The 15,196-nt window shown below is 40.9% G+C and overlaps 1 protein-coding gene across 1 annotated transcript in view; it reads right to left on the reverse strand.

The window, feature by feature from the left end:
- LOC132827957 (E3 ubiquitin-protein ligase rnf213-alpha-like) overlaps window positions 1–15,196 on the reverse strand; it is a 107,880-nt gene that overhangs the window by 33,426 nt on the left and 59,258 nt on the right. Inside the window, exons 30-38 of the mRNA XM_060844807.1 lie at window positions 14,459–14,646; window positions 13,285–13,405; window positions 11,663–11,763; window positions 9,076–9,255; window positions 6,810–6,967; window positions 5,339–5,438; window positions 3,115–3,223; window positions 2,815–3,022; window positions 200–393 (exon numbers count right to left, since the gene is read on the reverse strand). Of these exons, the coding sequence (XP_060700790.1) occupies window positions 200–393; window positions 2,815–3,022; window positions 3,115–3,223; window positions 5,339–5,438; window positions 6,810–6,967; window positions 9,076–9,255; window positions 11,663–11,763; window positions 13,285–13,405; window positions 14,459–14,646 (1,359 nt within the window). The remainder of the gene's footprint in view (window positions 1–199; window positions 394–2,814; window positions 3,023–3,114; window positions 3,224–5,338; window positions 5,439–6,809; window positions 6,968–9,075; window positions 9,256–11,662; window positions 11,764–13,284; window positions 13,406–14,458; window positions 14,647–15,196) is intronic.

The raw sequence follows: 15,196 nt of genomic DNA on the forward strand, positions 1-15,196 counted from the left end.
TCTAGAAAAGTCTACTGAGGTCATTTCTACTCATTAACAGTGCAGAATTATGGGGTAAAAACACATAACATTTACATATAATATCTAACATTTTGCATATAAACACAAAGAATTAAATTCATTTAATCAATGAATTTAACCATAATATGTTGATATTAGCTAATTATTTAAAATTGACTGCATGTATAAAACACTTCACCTGTTTCTCAATAATTTTGTCTGGAAACATCCAGTGGAAGTCTTTGAGTCGTTGTAAAGACTGAACAAATGCCATCCCATAATGATCATAGACTGTCCTCATTAAATAAACTTGGTACCAGTCATTGCCAGAATGCAAACAAATCATTTTTATGTGGTCCATGAAATTTGTCTTTATGGCTTTGTTTCTCACATCTAGAAACATAATTATTTGAAAAATAAAACTTCAAACTTATCCAATAATTTAAATTGCACAGACCACTATAGAGGGAATGTATTGTCTGAGTCCAAACAGAGAATTCATATTCACAAAGAGTACATAATGGAATAGTTAACAAAATATAGAGGAACAATGAAACCTGACTACAGTTGTGAAACATGTGTGATAGTCAGCTCTGATTAGTTTGTAGCATTGTTCTGCTAAGTCAGTAGCTGCAGGTTCAAGTCCCATTCTAGAGACTAAAGCAGCAATTTTAGGCTGGTACTCCAGTGGACTGAAAAAGTAACATTACCATAGTCCCAGAGTCTCAGGCAAGGGGAGATATTGAAAAGGAGAGTCTTTCATGGTAACCTCAGCCAGTGCGGGAATTGAACCCATGCTGTTGGTCCTACTCTATGCCACATACCAACTGAGCTAACCAACTCCTACCATCCAGTATGGTCATGAAGGAATGTTGCACTGCCAGAGATAACGTCTTTTTGATAAGATGATTAAACCAAGGCCCTGTTTATTCCTCAACCAACAGCCTTAACAGAAGTATTTGCATAACGAAATTGCAGTGTGCAATAGGCTATCACATTTCTCACAGAGACTGACCACACTTCATAGTCGCTTAACTGACTGTACACACTTGGGGATGTTAAAAAACACTATTAAACTGCATTGTCTTTTCTTTTCTGTCCCATACTTGCCTCAACACCTCTCACTGGGTTTCATAGCAACCATAGCTGAAAATGTGTTGCTGGTTAAAGCACAGCAGGTTAGGCAGCATCCAAGGAACAGGAAATTCGACGTTTCGGGCCAGAGCCCTTCAACAGGAATGAGGAGAGTGTGCCAGGCAGGCTAAGATAAAAGGTAGAGAGGAGGGACTTGGGGGAGGGGTGATGGAGATGTGATAGGTGGAAGGAGGTCAAGGTGAAGGTGATAGGCCGGAGTAGGGTGGGGGCGGAGAGGTCAGGAAGAAGATTGCAGGTTAGGAGGGCGGTGCTGAGTTCAAGGGAATCGACTGAGACAAGGTGGGGGGAGGGGAAATGAGGAAACTGGAGAAATCTGAGTTCATCCCTTGTGGTTGGAGGGTTCCCAGGCGGGAGATGAGGCGCTCTTCCTCCAACCGTCGTGTTGTTATGTTCTGGTGATGGAGGAGTCCAAGGACCTGCATGTCTTCGGTGGAGTGGGAGGGAGAGTTAAAGTGTTGAGCCACGGGGTGGACCACTTCCAATTAACATTGTTGAGGGAGGAAATGCAGCAAATAGGACTGGTTAGCTTTGGGATACCTGGTCAGCACGAATGAGTTAGACTGAAGGGTCTGTTTCTGTGCTGTATCACTCTATGACAAAGTGCTGGAAAATGGGATTAGATTAACTCGGTGGTTGTTTTTGACCACAGTGGATTCAATTAAGGGCCCTTTTCTAAGCTGTAGTCCTGTATGCTTTTATGAATCTGTAATCTTCTATCTCCATTTCTATGGAGTTCCTTCTCTCACTATCTATGTAACCACTATAATTTAGCCGGAAAACATTTGATCGATAATATATGTGAATTGAACCGATGACATGAAGAGGAGTCATTCTTCCACTGCAGCGAAGCTAGCTGGTTCCTGCCAATGTTCAAAATGGTGGCAGCTCTACCTTTTATCAAATCGGGGAGGAACAAATAGATTGGATTGGTCAGATTAAAGTCTTGATTGGTCAGATTCCAGCTGGGAGTAGGTGCTCAACTGTCTCACCTGGGGTTGGGACAATCTCAAAACACAGAATATATCCTTCCCCACAGAGAGGCTGAAGATATGCGGTCTGACAATGTGTGTCGCAGAGTCATAGGGATGTACAGCACAGAAACAGACCCTTTGGTCCAACTTGTCCATGTCGACCAGATACCCTAAATGAATCTGGTCCCATTTGCCAGCACTTGGCCCATATCCCTCTAAACCCTTCCTGTTCATTTACCCATCCAGATGCTTTTTAAATGTTGCAATTGTACCAGCCTCCTCCACTTTCTCTGGCAGCTCATTCCATACACGCACCACCCTCTGTGTGAAAATGTTGCCCCTTAAGTCCCTTTTAAACCTTTTCCCTCACCCTAAACCTTTGCCCTCTAGTTCTGGATACTCCCACCCCAGGGAGCAGACCTTGTCTATTTATCCTATTCATGCCATTCATGATTTTATAAACTTCTATAAGGTGACACTCAGCCTCTGACTCTCCAAGGAAAACAGCCTCAGCCTATTCAGCCTCTGCTTCAGTCAGTCTCACTAACTCAAAGAAGCCCAGCCAGAAACTCCCCAGCAGCTTGGAGAGAGGCTGGAAGCAGGACAGCCTTCACATTCTTCCAGGTGGAGAATGGTTTTTGTGTGACGCAGAGTGGAGGCAAAAGATAGTTGAAGGCTAATGCTTTACCTGTGCTGTTGTGTGACTCATACAGCAGTTGAGCTGTAAGATTGAAGCAGAAACGCAGCCTGGCAATGTTCTGCAAGTATTCCGCAGCATTTTCATTACAGGTAGCAACCTTGTGCCTGGCAAACCTGCTGAGAAAGTTGCAGTTCTGTTTGAAGAGTTCCAAATTGCCAAGTCCTCCACATTGTTCAAAGTGTCCGTTTATTGAATCCTGAAGAGAGAGATACATTGAAAGATTCAGAGCCATGTCCCAATCCTTCAGCTACCTTTAGGAATCAGATCAATTTGACCCCCTTGCTTTACCTCAAAACATTTGATGAACAGAAGATAAAGTTCCTGCAGATCCTCCGAGAATATATTTTCTTTTAAACTTGAGAGGTAATTTTGCATAAAGACTTTCACTTTATCAAAACTATTGAGAGACACAGAAAGCATTAGTGCTGTGAAATGTAATTGTGCTTCATTTATTAAATGGAATTTCATATAATTGCTGTTACTTTACAGGAACAAACACAAACATGCTTTTCACTCCATAATCAATTCACCTAGTTCACCTTTCTCCAATTTCTCTCATTTCCTCTACACCTTTAAAAAGTACATGGATGAGTGCTTGAAATAACAAAACATTCAAGAATGGTTGGCGCAGACCTGATGGGCTGAATGCCCTCTTCTGCGCTGGATGACTGAATGACCCTATTATAATTCTAGACGGGGAGAATAATTTTAGGATGCAATCACACTGCAAATCTAGTGCCAGTACAAAGTGATTTCCACTTTCTATTGGTACTAAAATAGCCCACTTGACTTTATATCTAAGTCATGTGACAGTGTTTGGCATGTTCAAAAACAATCTTCTTTGCATCCTGTGTTGAGTTAAAGAATCTAGGATATTGTCAGCCACTTATCAAACCCACATGTCCTGCTATTAAATATTTAGTCAATCCTGCTGCATTACACTGGTGTCCATAGACTCCCCTCAGTGGAAAGGAGTTGCATCTGTAGCAGTATTGAGAGCAAATGTTGCTTGGGTACTGAAATTTCTTTCAGCTCACTTTTGGACTGTGCCTTGTCTGAGGGGCCTGGGGCTGGTCTGAAAGTAGTTAAAGAAATACATAACATGCTATTTGTCTTAATGGCAGCAACTACACAGCAAGTCCCTGGAGCTGGGAGGGTAGTAGAGTTGCTTGCTTTATTTTGTTGGTCATGGAATGAGCAGAAGAAATCACTGTGAGCAGAACATCTCTAAAGAGCTTCCCATTGTTTCCTTCGTAGAGAGTGGAAAAAGCTGACAGAATTTTCCATGCTATTTGACTGTGTCTGGAATGACGTGGGCACTATGCCTGGAACCTTTCACCTGAAGATGTATTCTGAGACTTACCTAAAAATCAACATCATCTACATAAACCCAGCAATCTATGCCGACCAGGTGCCTGGATGTAGCTAACTGTTTACTGGATCAATACCTCGAATGAGCAGGTTTCCTTCTGAGGAATGGTTAGACAGACTAAATCTGCATCCTCTGGAGTTGCAAAGAGTCAGAAATAACTAAATTGAAAAGTTCCTGAGGGGATTTGATGAGGAATGTGTGGAAAGCATGTATCTTCTTATAACAGGATCTAGAACAAGGTTTTTAGTTTAAAAATAAAGAGATGCCTATTTTGAAGAGAGATAAGGGAACATTTCTTTCTCTCAGAGGGGTGCGATTCTTTGAAATTCCCTTCCTCAAAAGGCAAAGGATGCAGAATTTTAAAATATTTTTAAGGCAGAGGTAGACATGTTTTTAATTGCCAAGGGGATGAAAATTATCTAAGATATGCAGGAATGTACAGTTGAGGTTAAAATCAGATCAGCACAATCTTACTGCTTTGAGGAACAGGCTTGAGGGGCTGAGTGGCTACCTTTGTTTGTATATTTATACGTCTGTTGCGGAGGGGTATCTTGTCTCCTTAGAAATGTCAGCTGGTGGGAAACTCTTAGGTGTTAAGGGAGATGGGAGGATTGTGGGTGGGGTGAGGGGTGTGAGTGTGAAGGCACTGACAAAGATAAGCAAACGCCAGTACTTCCAGCTTCACATCAGTCCAAGAAAAACATTATCTTGCTTAGCATTCCATTAGCACCCTCCAGTAGGTCTCTCCAGACCGGCTGATCAGACCATATTTAGCAAGTTCAAGGAGAACTGATGCTTATTTCAGACAGGTCCCAGAAATACTCGGTAGCCGCTCCTGGGGAAAATTAGGTACAAGAGATTGTGTGTGGAAATTGCTCTTCCCCCAGATCATTAATAATTTAACTGAAGTTAATCAATAAACTTTTATTGAATGGTATGGTGACACCCCATGATTCAATATTGTCACATTCTGGTTCTCTTTCACTGGTACTGAGGCATTGCTTTCAGAGTAATTGTTAACAATAAGCAGGAGAACAAAAAGGACGAGTAGAAGCCTTCAGAACATAAGAGCATCTTTCAAATTCTATCAAATTTATGGAATTAGATACGTAGCTTAACTTGTGCATTTTTCCCCCTTACCTATAATGCAGCATGAGTTTCAATAAAATGGAACGTATCACAGGATTAATGTCCACGCATTCTGAGAATGGTGTTAAACTCCGGGTCTGGTACAGGTTACCTAATATTACAAATAAAGGTTGTTTTGTTATAGGTTGACAGATTGCTTATATTTAAATGTTACTGCTGACCTATATGCAAAATTTATATAAAAACCAAAAGAACTGCAGATCAGAAATCAGAAACAACCATAGAAATTGCTGGAAAATCTCAGGAAGTCTGGCAGCATCTGTGGAGAGAAATCAGAGTTAATGTTTCGGATCCAGTGACCCTTCCTCAGAAGTGATGGTAACTACGTCTTCTCTCTGTTTGGGCTCTATCGCCACCTATTGTTAATTCCCTGCTCCATCCACCACCCCCCCTCACTCTCCACCCCCACCCTACCTTCTGCATAAAAAACGTCTTCCTAGCTACCAGATGCTGCCAGATCTGCTGAGCCTTTCTGGCAATTTCTGTTTTTGTTGTATTTGGACCTTTGTTCATGGTCAGCAAACAGAGAATGCAGCTATTCCATCGGAATAGTTACTACAGATGGCAATGCCAAATAAAAATAAAATCCAGTTGAGAGGACAGGATGCCGTAATGTATAAGTGGATGTGCAACACAAAGTCCTCCACCTGTTGCCTGGAAATAAAGGCGCCTTAACCCAGAGGATCATAGGCTGCTCTCCCATTAGAGAGCAATGAGTGATATGTTTTAAACAGAGGGTTAACACTCCTCAAGCAAGAGGAGAGGTTGGGAAGGAGAGTCCTTCATGATAATCTCAGGTGGGTACGGGAATTGAACCCACTCAGTTGCCATGATTCTGCGCAAACCAGCCAACTGAGCTAACCAACCCATGGAAGTAGCCACAATCAACAGTACTTGGGAAATGCACACTTGGGAAAGTCACAACTGTGAAGGCCAAGATTGAAAGCAATCTCAGTCAGTGTTCTGTTTTCTCTATCTCTGAAGCTAGAATTCCAATTCAGCTCAGACCAGTGAAGTCTGACAGTTTCAAGAGGAATCAGTTGGGGCTTTTTCAGCTGGATTATGGGCTCCACACAAACTGGTGTTAAAATATGGATCACATTCTGAATTGTATGCGGATTAGAGAGGAATCCCAGGTGGTGCTCTTTTGTTTTATGTTGTCCAAAAATCTTCCCAGGGTAGAGTCAAGGGAGCATTATTTCCCCATTTCATGTCTCAGTTGTGACTGTTCCAACCAGATACCATGTGACTGTTGTTGTTTCAGATGCTTGCAGGTGAGAGTAGGTGAACTGCATTCTGGTTACATGCTTGCTCATTGCCCAGATTGGAACACCTCAGGTCTGAGGCTTCTAGCGCAATCAGGCACCTGTCATATCATCAGTCTCTGCAATGTCTGAAGACAGACTGAAATCTTCAATGTGAAGATGAATGGAGACCTATTACCTTCTACCTTGATGCGTACCTTCAGGGAGTTTCCTGACTGCTATTAGCAATGACAGCAGCAATGTAATCACTTCATCAGAAGGTGGAGAATCTTCACTGAAGCAAAACCTGGAAACAACCTCCATGAAAAACAAATTGCACCGCTGTCGGAAGTTATTATATTTTTCCAAAGCCTTTCTGTAAAATTGAAAAAGCATTCAGTTTGAGAATATAACCACTTTATAGTGTTAGACTAACTCAAAATACTAGTTCAGTCCTTTAATATCTAGATATTCTATGCATTAATAGTATAGGAACACATAGGTACTGGTTCACAAACAGTTCCAAAATACAGCTAATTATTCCTAATACAAACTGATTACAGAATTCTAATTAGAGTCCAATTGTATATTGTGAAGCTATAGGTTTATTTTCTGATCTTCAGGATATATATATATATATTTACAGTGTGAATTTATGAACTTTCACTATTTCTACATAATATGCAGATAGTGGGAACTCTTTGAGCTCCTTTTCATTTCATTAAATTTCAAACTTCTGTTTATATTTACTTCTGCTGAAATGTACTTGAGTGGCTAGGGATACAAGTTCAGGGTAGTCCAGAACTAGAGGGCATAGGTTTAAGGTGAGAGGGGAAAGATTTAAAGGGAGCCCGAGGGGCAACATTTTTGGGCAGAGGGTGGTGCATGTATGGAAAAAGCTGCCAGAGGAAGTGGTAGACGCTGGTGCAATTACAGTATTTAAATGGCATCTGGATGGGTATATGAATAGGAACGGTTGAGAGTGATAAGGGCCAAGTGCTGGCAAATGGGATTAGATTAATATAGGATATCTGGTTGGCATGGACGAGTTGGACCAAAGAATCTGTTTCTGTGCTGTACACTTCTACGACTCTATGACTCAAAGCCTTACCTTCATATGATCAGGATAGAGAGGACTCATCAGGAAGCAAAGGGTAAGCTAACAATGCAGGAGGAGGAGGTTATCTGGGGGAAGAGGTTAAAGAGGAAAATAGCATTGCATGTAAGGCAAGAGGCGAATTGAAATGGTGGTTGAAATGACTGGAGATCAGTAATAACTCAGTGTCAATGCTGATAAAGGGAAAGTAGTGAGGATACATCACCAAGCAATTTAATCTGGGGTTTTGATGTAGAGTAGAGAACATGAATTTTACTGGAGAGGTGAACGGGGTGGAATAAGATTACAGGAGAAAAATATGGCAAAAGAGGACAGCGATGGACCAAGGTGAGGTCTGCAAACCAGGGTCATCCTGCTACTGGAGAAGCTTGGGCAGGACAGGCAAGAGAAAGTATAATCAGCTGAGACTGTTACAGATAGAGGTCAGGTCAATGAGGCTATGCTTATATGGCAACAGCACCATCTTATTCCTTGACAAAACACTGCTCCAGGCTAACTTAATACTTATGACTTATATATTTAAGTTTAATCAAGAGACATATCTCAATGGATGTGTTGGAGGGAGACTGAAGGTCAGTGTCTGTCTGCTGGCACAGTCCAAGAGTTCAGCAGTGGGGGTGATCTGTGAATAAAATAGGAAGGAGGTCGAAGAGATTAGCCACTAGTGGTCTTGCTGCATAGATAGGTGGACAAGGGAAAAAGGCAGCAGTTGGGGCTGGTACCTGGGAGTAAAGGAGGCAAGATAAAGCCTTGATGGTACTTTCACAGATACACAGAGGGCTGCTCATCTCAGATGGAGTCAAGTCTTAGATAGCAGCCGGAGAGTCACAATAGGGAAGAGTCATGAAAGATTGAAGTAGTGATATTGGTTGGGTGGGGGCAAGCTAAGTCTCAGTTAACAATATTTGCAAACAACTTACTAGGGCAGACATACTCTACATCCCCTACATTTTCAACAAAAACCTATATAAGTCTCCAGTCTGCTGGAATGAGGTTTGGTAGCTCAACATAAATCCATCAAAGGAGAAAGTGAGGACTGCAGATGCTGGAGATCAGAGCTGAAAATGTGTTGCTGGAAAGGTGCAGCAGGTCAGGCAGCATCCGAGGAACAGGAGAATCGACGTTTCGGGCATAAGCCCTTCTTCAGGAATCCTGAAGAAGGGCTTATGCCCGAAACGTCGATTCTCCTGTTCCTCGGATGCTGCCTGACCTGCTGCGCTTTTCCAGCAACACATTTTCAGCATAAATCCATCAAACACCTCTACCCACAGTTCCCAGAGAAGTAAGTAATTTCACCATAGCATCTTTTATAAAAGCAATCAGGCAAAAGTCAAAACTGAAACTTGATTTGGAAGAGTGAAACTTACTTCAACTGGATAGAGACCTCGATTTTAAAGGAATCTGCCACGCCTGCCTTACATTTTGGACAAAACGAGCGAATCTTCAGTGACTGCTCCAGACATTTGAAACAAAAGACATGTTCACAGGGAAGGCAAGCTGGATCATTCAGCACCCCAAGGCAGACCGCACATTCTTTGATGCCATATCTGAGGTAGAGCAATATAGTGCAAAGATGTGAAGAAATTGTAATATAGACAGCTTTCTCTTTTAACTCCTGTTTGCTAATCTGCAGCCTCTTCCAAAAGGAGAGATTGGACTATGTTCCGGATTTAGCAGGAAGTGGCACAGGGCTGCTTTGCATTTGGTATGACTCAAGCAAGTCGTGAAGCTTAGTGCAGAGTTTCTCTCTGTTTGGCCTGGGGTTCAGCTGAGAAATGACCTACCCTCGGCTGACTCCAGCCCTCTCAACTTCCAGACGTTACAAATTTGACTGCATTCCTATTCAGTTAGAAGGTAAATGCAGTAAGACCTGTCCTTTCAGCCAAGATGCTACAACACACATCTTCAAAATCCTTTTATAGGGTCACACAGCATGGAAACAGACCCTTCGTTCCAGTCAGTCCGTGCAAACCAGAATTCCAATCTAAACTAGTCCCATCTGCCTGTGCTTAGATCATATCCCTCCAAACAGTTCTTATTCAAGAACTGAGCTAAATGTAGTTTAAACATCGTAACTGTACACGCATCCACCACTTCCTCTCGAAGTTCATTCCTCACGTTAACCATTCTCTATGTAAAAAAAGTTCCCCCTCATGTCTTTTCTCAATCTTTCTTCTCTCACCTTAGAAGTATGCCCCAGGCTTGAAATCCCCCCATTCTAGGGAAAAGACACTTGTCATTCACCTTATTTATACTCCGCATGGTTTTATAAACGTCCTTAAGGTTATCCCTCAATCTCCTACAATCCAGTGAAAGAAGTCCCAGTCTATCCAGCCTTTTTTTAAAAGTCAAACCCTGCGTTCCTGGCCACATCCTGGTAAATCTCTTCTGAACCCTCTCCAATTTAGTATTATCCTTCCTATAACAGGGCGACCGGAACTGGACACAGTATTCCAGAAGAGGCAAACATCCCGTACAACTTCAACATAACATCCCAACTCCTCTACTCAAAGGTCTGAGCAATGAAGGCAAGCACACTAAGCACCTTTTTAACCACCCTGTCTATGTGTGATGAGACCTTCAAAGAATTATGTACCTGAACCCCTAGGTCTCTTTGTTCTACAACACTACCCAGAGCCCTACTTTAATTGTGGAACCCTGCCCTTGTTTGTTTTATAAAATACAATATCTCACATTTATCCAAATTAAATTCCACACCACTTTTCAGCCCGATGACTCAATTGATTTTTGTAATCCTAGATAATTTTCACTGTTCACTGAACCACCAATCTTGGCGTCATCTGCAAACTTACGAACCACGCCTTCTATATTCCCATCTAAATCATTTATATAAATGACAAACAATAGTGGACCCAGCATTGATCCCTGTGGAACACCACTATGCATGGGCCTCCAGTCCAAAAAAACAACGCTCTACTATTACTGTTTGTCTCCTGACGTTAAGCCAGTTTTGTAAACATTTGGCTAGCTCACTCTGAACAACATGTGATCTAATTTTATTCTTTAGTCTCCCATGAGGAATCTTGTCAAACGTTTTACTAAAGTTCAAGATAACAGTCTACCTCTTTGCTCTCATCAATCTTCTCGTTACTTCCTCAAAAACCTCAATCAAGTTTGTTAGACATGAGGATCCCTCCCAGTAAATCATGTAGATTATCCCTAATTATTCTTTGCCTCTCCAAGTGCATATAAATCTTATCCTTCAAAATCACTTCCAGCAACTTACCTATCACTGAAGTGAGACGGGTCTATAGTTCCCAGATTTCTCTTTATATTCCTTCTTAAACAAAGACACAACATTAGCTACTCTCCAGTCACCTGGCACCTCACCCGTATTTATAGGTGATAAGAATATTTCTGCAAGGGGCCCTGCAATTACCTCCCTAACTTCCCACAAGGTCCTCCAATACACTAGGTCAGGTCTAAGACCTGCAGCACTTCCTCTCATGTAATGTGAACTGTTTTCAAAACATCAATATTTATTACCCTGCATTCTCTAGCCTCTAATTCTTTCTCCACAGTGAAAACTGACACGAAATATTCATTTAATATCTCTCCCATCTCCTGAGGTTCAATAGGAAGATGACCTCTTTGATCCTTAAGGGACCCTACTCGCTCTCTAGTTGCAATCTTGCTCTTAATGTACTTGTTGAATCTCTTTGGATTATCCTTAAACTTATTTGTTTTAGATTCAGTAATACTAACACTTCAGGACCATAAGCATCCCCCAGTTGAGGCAGCGTTGCTGAATATGTGCTGAAGCATTCATGTACAACATTATGTAAAGGATGACGTGCACTAATTGAGGGAACAAAGGCAAACTCGAGAGAGCCACAGATCACAAAATGGCACTTTTCACAGCCAACAACACAATTAGTTCTAAGATCTGTACAAAATGTGCCAACAAATGGTGTCTTAATGATTGAAATGTACCTGTAGTCCAAGTGACTCGCTTCTTCATTACACTTCTGCAACACTTCAATAACTCCTTCAAGTGTTCTCTCCTTTTTCAAATCAGAGGATATTCTGAGGATCTGTGTAAAACCAGAGAAAAAACTGTTCAATGCAATCAGAAGAGAAAGTGGAATAATTTCAGAGACAAAAGGCATAGGAAACTTCTAAATCATAACGTAAAAGCCCTTTCATCAAAGACTTACTTCACATGCTGAGAACTAAGCCTCAAAATTCCTGTTTGTGCTGTTATTAGAAGAATACTTAACATATTTGTATAATTTTCTTTTATCTGCTGTTTTAAGTGAGGTGCTTATATGTTTATTTTAAATGAACTTGTGTCTTTATTATAACAGTGAATAAAGGAAGAAGCAGATGCAAGTCAAAGGAATTCATTAAGGCGTTGTGTTGTCATTAACATTTAAATAAAGACAGCTTACAGAAATGTCTTCTGGGAAAAGGGTTTCCTTAAGGCAGTTTTTGTTCACATTTTGACCTCTCAAGGGATTCAGTCAAAACATCAATGTGGTGTGACAATTCTATTTCATCTCAAAAAACCAAGATCTGAATCCACAAACCACATTTGTGCTCCCTGTAATTTAGAAGGCTAAATGAGTGATTCACCTGAAGTTTTCAAGATTCTAAAGGGAACCAATAGAGATTGATAGATCTTTGTGGATCAAAGTTATTATGGAACATAGGGCAAAGTGGGGTATACAGAAGTAGGTCACAGTTCAGTGTGATCCCATTGAATGGCAAAAAAAAATGCCGGGGATTGAATGATCTATGCCTGTTCAACACAGCCAGAAGTGAAGAAAGCATCTTCTTGTTGGTTGAGAGTGGCTTGTATCAAATGAGTCTTGGTACAAAAATTACCGCAGCCAGACAACAAATAGCATTCTGATCAGGGTAGTTGGAATGGAAAATTGAATAATTTGTACTGTTTTAGTAATGCCTTCTTCTGAATCTAGGGTAAAGGCATATTTTGGAACAGGGACATTTCAATCTAAGTCAGCCTCCTTTCTCTTTACTTGGCATGGTAGAGGTTAATGTCCTTGAGTTTTTGAGGAAAGTTCCACAGAAATTTTGGTATTGGAGAGACTATATGTGAAATCTCTGCAGAAAAAGTCTTACAACAGGGAGAAAAAAAAATCAAAACTGATTTCAGTAAAGGGCAGATGGTCATAAACAATTGAATTGCAAAAGCAAGAATTTACTGGTAGTAAAAAGGTTACTTGTGTCGACCAACTTATTAATAAGGATCTTGATGTCTAAGGTTAAAGAAGAACTGCTTTGCTAAGCTGGAAATAGAGTTTTACTTTAATTTTACACCATTAAAAAAATCTCATCTCTGTGGCTATGTGCTGAGTTGCAATATAACTTGCTGCTCAGTGGTAGTGTCGGCAGTATGTGCAGACATATGAAATATTTATACCTTTGTGTTGATTGTCAATCTGATAATAGAGAGAGTTTAAAAAAATCCAAGAATCTCATGTGTTTAGTATTCTGAACAAGTGATAATAATTTATCAGCCCAAAAGTAAATTAAAATCACTGACATGTACATCGTGACAACTTCACTCCTTGGACGGTTTTGTTCTTTACCTTCTGAAGTCGTGCACAATATTTTACAGCAATGTCTTGCAACTTGGCCTCAGTGTCTGGTATACTGAATACGACATGTTCAATAAACACACCCAATACAAGTGCACATTCCCAGTTTGATCTACCAATCATAAAAGAAATAATATTAAAACTCTTTTTATGATTATAACATTGAAATTATTCATGTTAAAAATAAAAACAAACAACTTTGAAACAGAACTGAAGTATACATGTGTCTTAGTGTTGTGTGGTGGTCAATGAATTGTGACATAAATTCACACTGCAATCTCCCTCATGGTAGGCTATTAGAAGGGACAAAATATATCCCAACTTATTTGCTCTGGATGTCTGCTAAAGCAAACTAAAACTAATGTCAGTCTCCTGCTTCCTCTTCATAGACTTCTATCAGCCTCTGCTCTCTCCTCCCACGCTAAATTAATTTATCCCACATTCTGGTAAAACAATGTAAGTTTCAGACCAAAAATGGTATGAATGCTATAAAATTTCCTGTGTAAACTAGTTTTTTTTTTGTTTAGGTTCAGTGTCACTAATGGAAGAACATTGATGAAAAATTCAGTTTCGAATTGCATTGATGGCTCCAGTTACATTAATCATTGAAACCTTGCAGTGCAGAAACAGGTTATTTGGCCCATTGAGTCCACACTGGCCACACGAAGAGCATCCTAACCAAGCCTACCCCCCCAAACTTATTCCCTGTAATCCTGCGCTTCCCATGACCAACCCACCTTATCTACACATCTCTGGGCCACTATGGGCAATTTAGCATTGTCAACCCATCTAACCTATACATCTCTGGGACACTATGGGCAATTTACCAAGGTCAATCCACCTAACCTACACATCCCTGGGCCACTATGGGCAATTTAACACAGTCAATCCACCTGACCTGCACATCCCTGGACTCTGGGAGGAAACAGGAGCGTCTGGAGGAAATCCACGCAGACACAGAGAGACTACGCAAACTCCATAGGTGGAATCAAACCCAACTCTCTAACACTGTGAGGTAGCAGTGCTAACCACTGAGCCACCTTGGCACCTTAATGCCTGAAAGATAACATAGCCATAGACCTGGATTGGGGTAAGGACATATGCAACTTGGAACAACATATCTATAAACAAGTTCTTCACAAGTTGAACAAAAAGTGAATCTTGCCTGATTTCACCAATGATTTGCTGACATAGTGGTCCGCATGCTTTGATGTAGCTTTTATCATAAATGAGTTCAACTGATGGCTGCACCGTTTCCATTATTTCCACTAGTTCCTTACAACTCTTGAGCCCCACAATGTCTACAGCTTGAGCTTTTTCAGCACAAGCAGAAACTGCAAATATGTCAAGCATCTGAAAATTAAGCAGAAATATTGCACTTGTGATGAGGCATTCCCTTCATTTAGTATTCAATTCTAAATAACTGGGAAAGATAGGAACTTCATGGCGATTTTCTTTGTTGTAATTTCATGCTTCATCTCATCCTTTACTTGACTAACAAAAATGGTGACTGTAATAAGCTAGGACTGCTCCCTTCTTTTTATCACAGGCCAAGCCTTTAAAAGGCTATGAAATTTTCAATACTTTCATCAAGAAATAGTCAGCTCTTCATGAGTGGGCTAGACTAACATTTATAATCTAAAATCCATTCCCTCATCCTGGGCATGGAATCTAGGCATGGAATTAAAAATGGTCAATCAAAACAGGGCAAGTTCAATGGGACTCCATATGTCCTGGACTTCAGTTGTGAAGGTACGTGAGGAATCCTGGAAGAACTCAGCAGACAGGGCTCTGGCAAACAAGTCCTCAGCTGCAGAATAGACAAAGGGAGACACACCATCTGGATGATCTCACTGGTGACGTGGCAGACAAAGATTGCAGAAGAACAAGGCTTCCCAGTTAA

The sequence above is a fragment of the Hemiscyllium ocellatum genome, chromosome 25, assembly GCF_020745735.1.
Source record: "Hemiscyllium ocellatum isolate sHemOce1 chromosome 25, sHemOce1.pat.X.cur, whole genome shotgun sequence".
NCBI classification, from domain to species: domain Eukaryota; kingdom Metazoa; phylum Chordata; class Chondrichthyes; order Orectolobiformes; family Hemiscylliidae; genus Hemiscyllium; species Hemiscyllium ocellatum.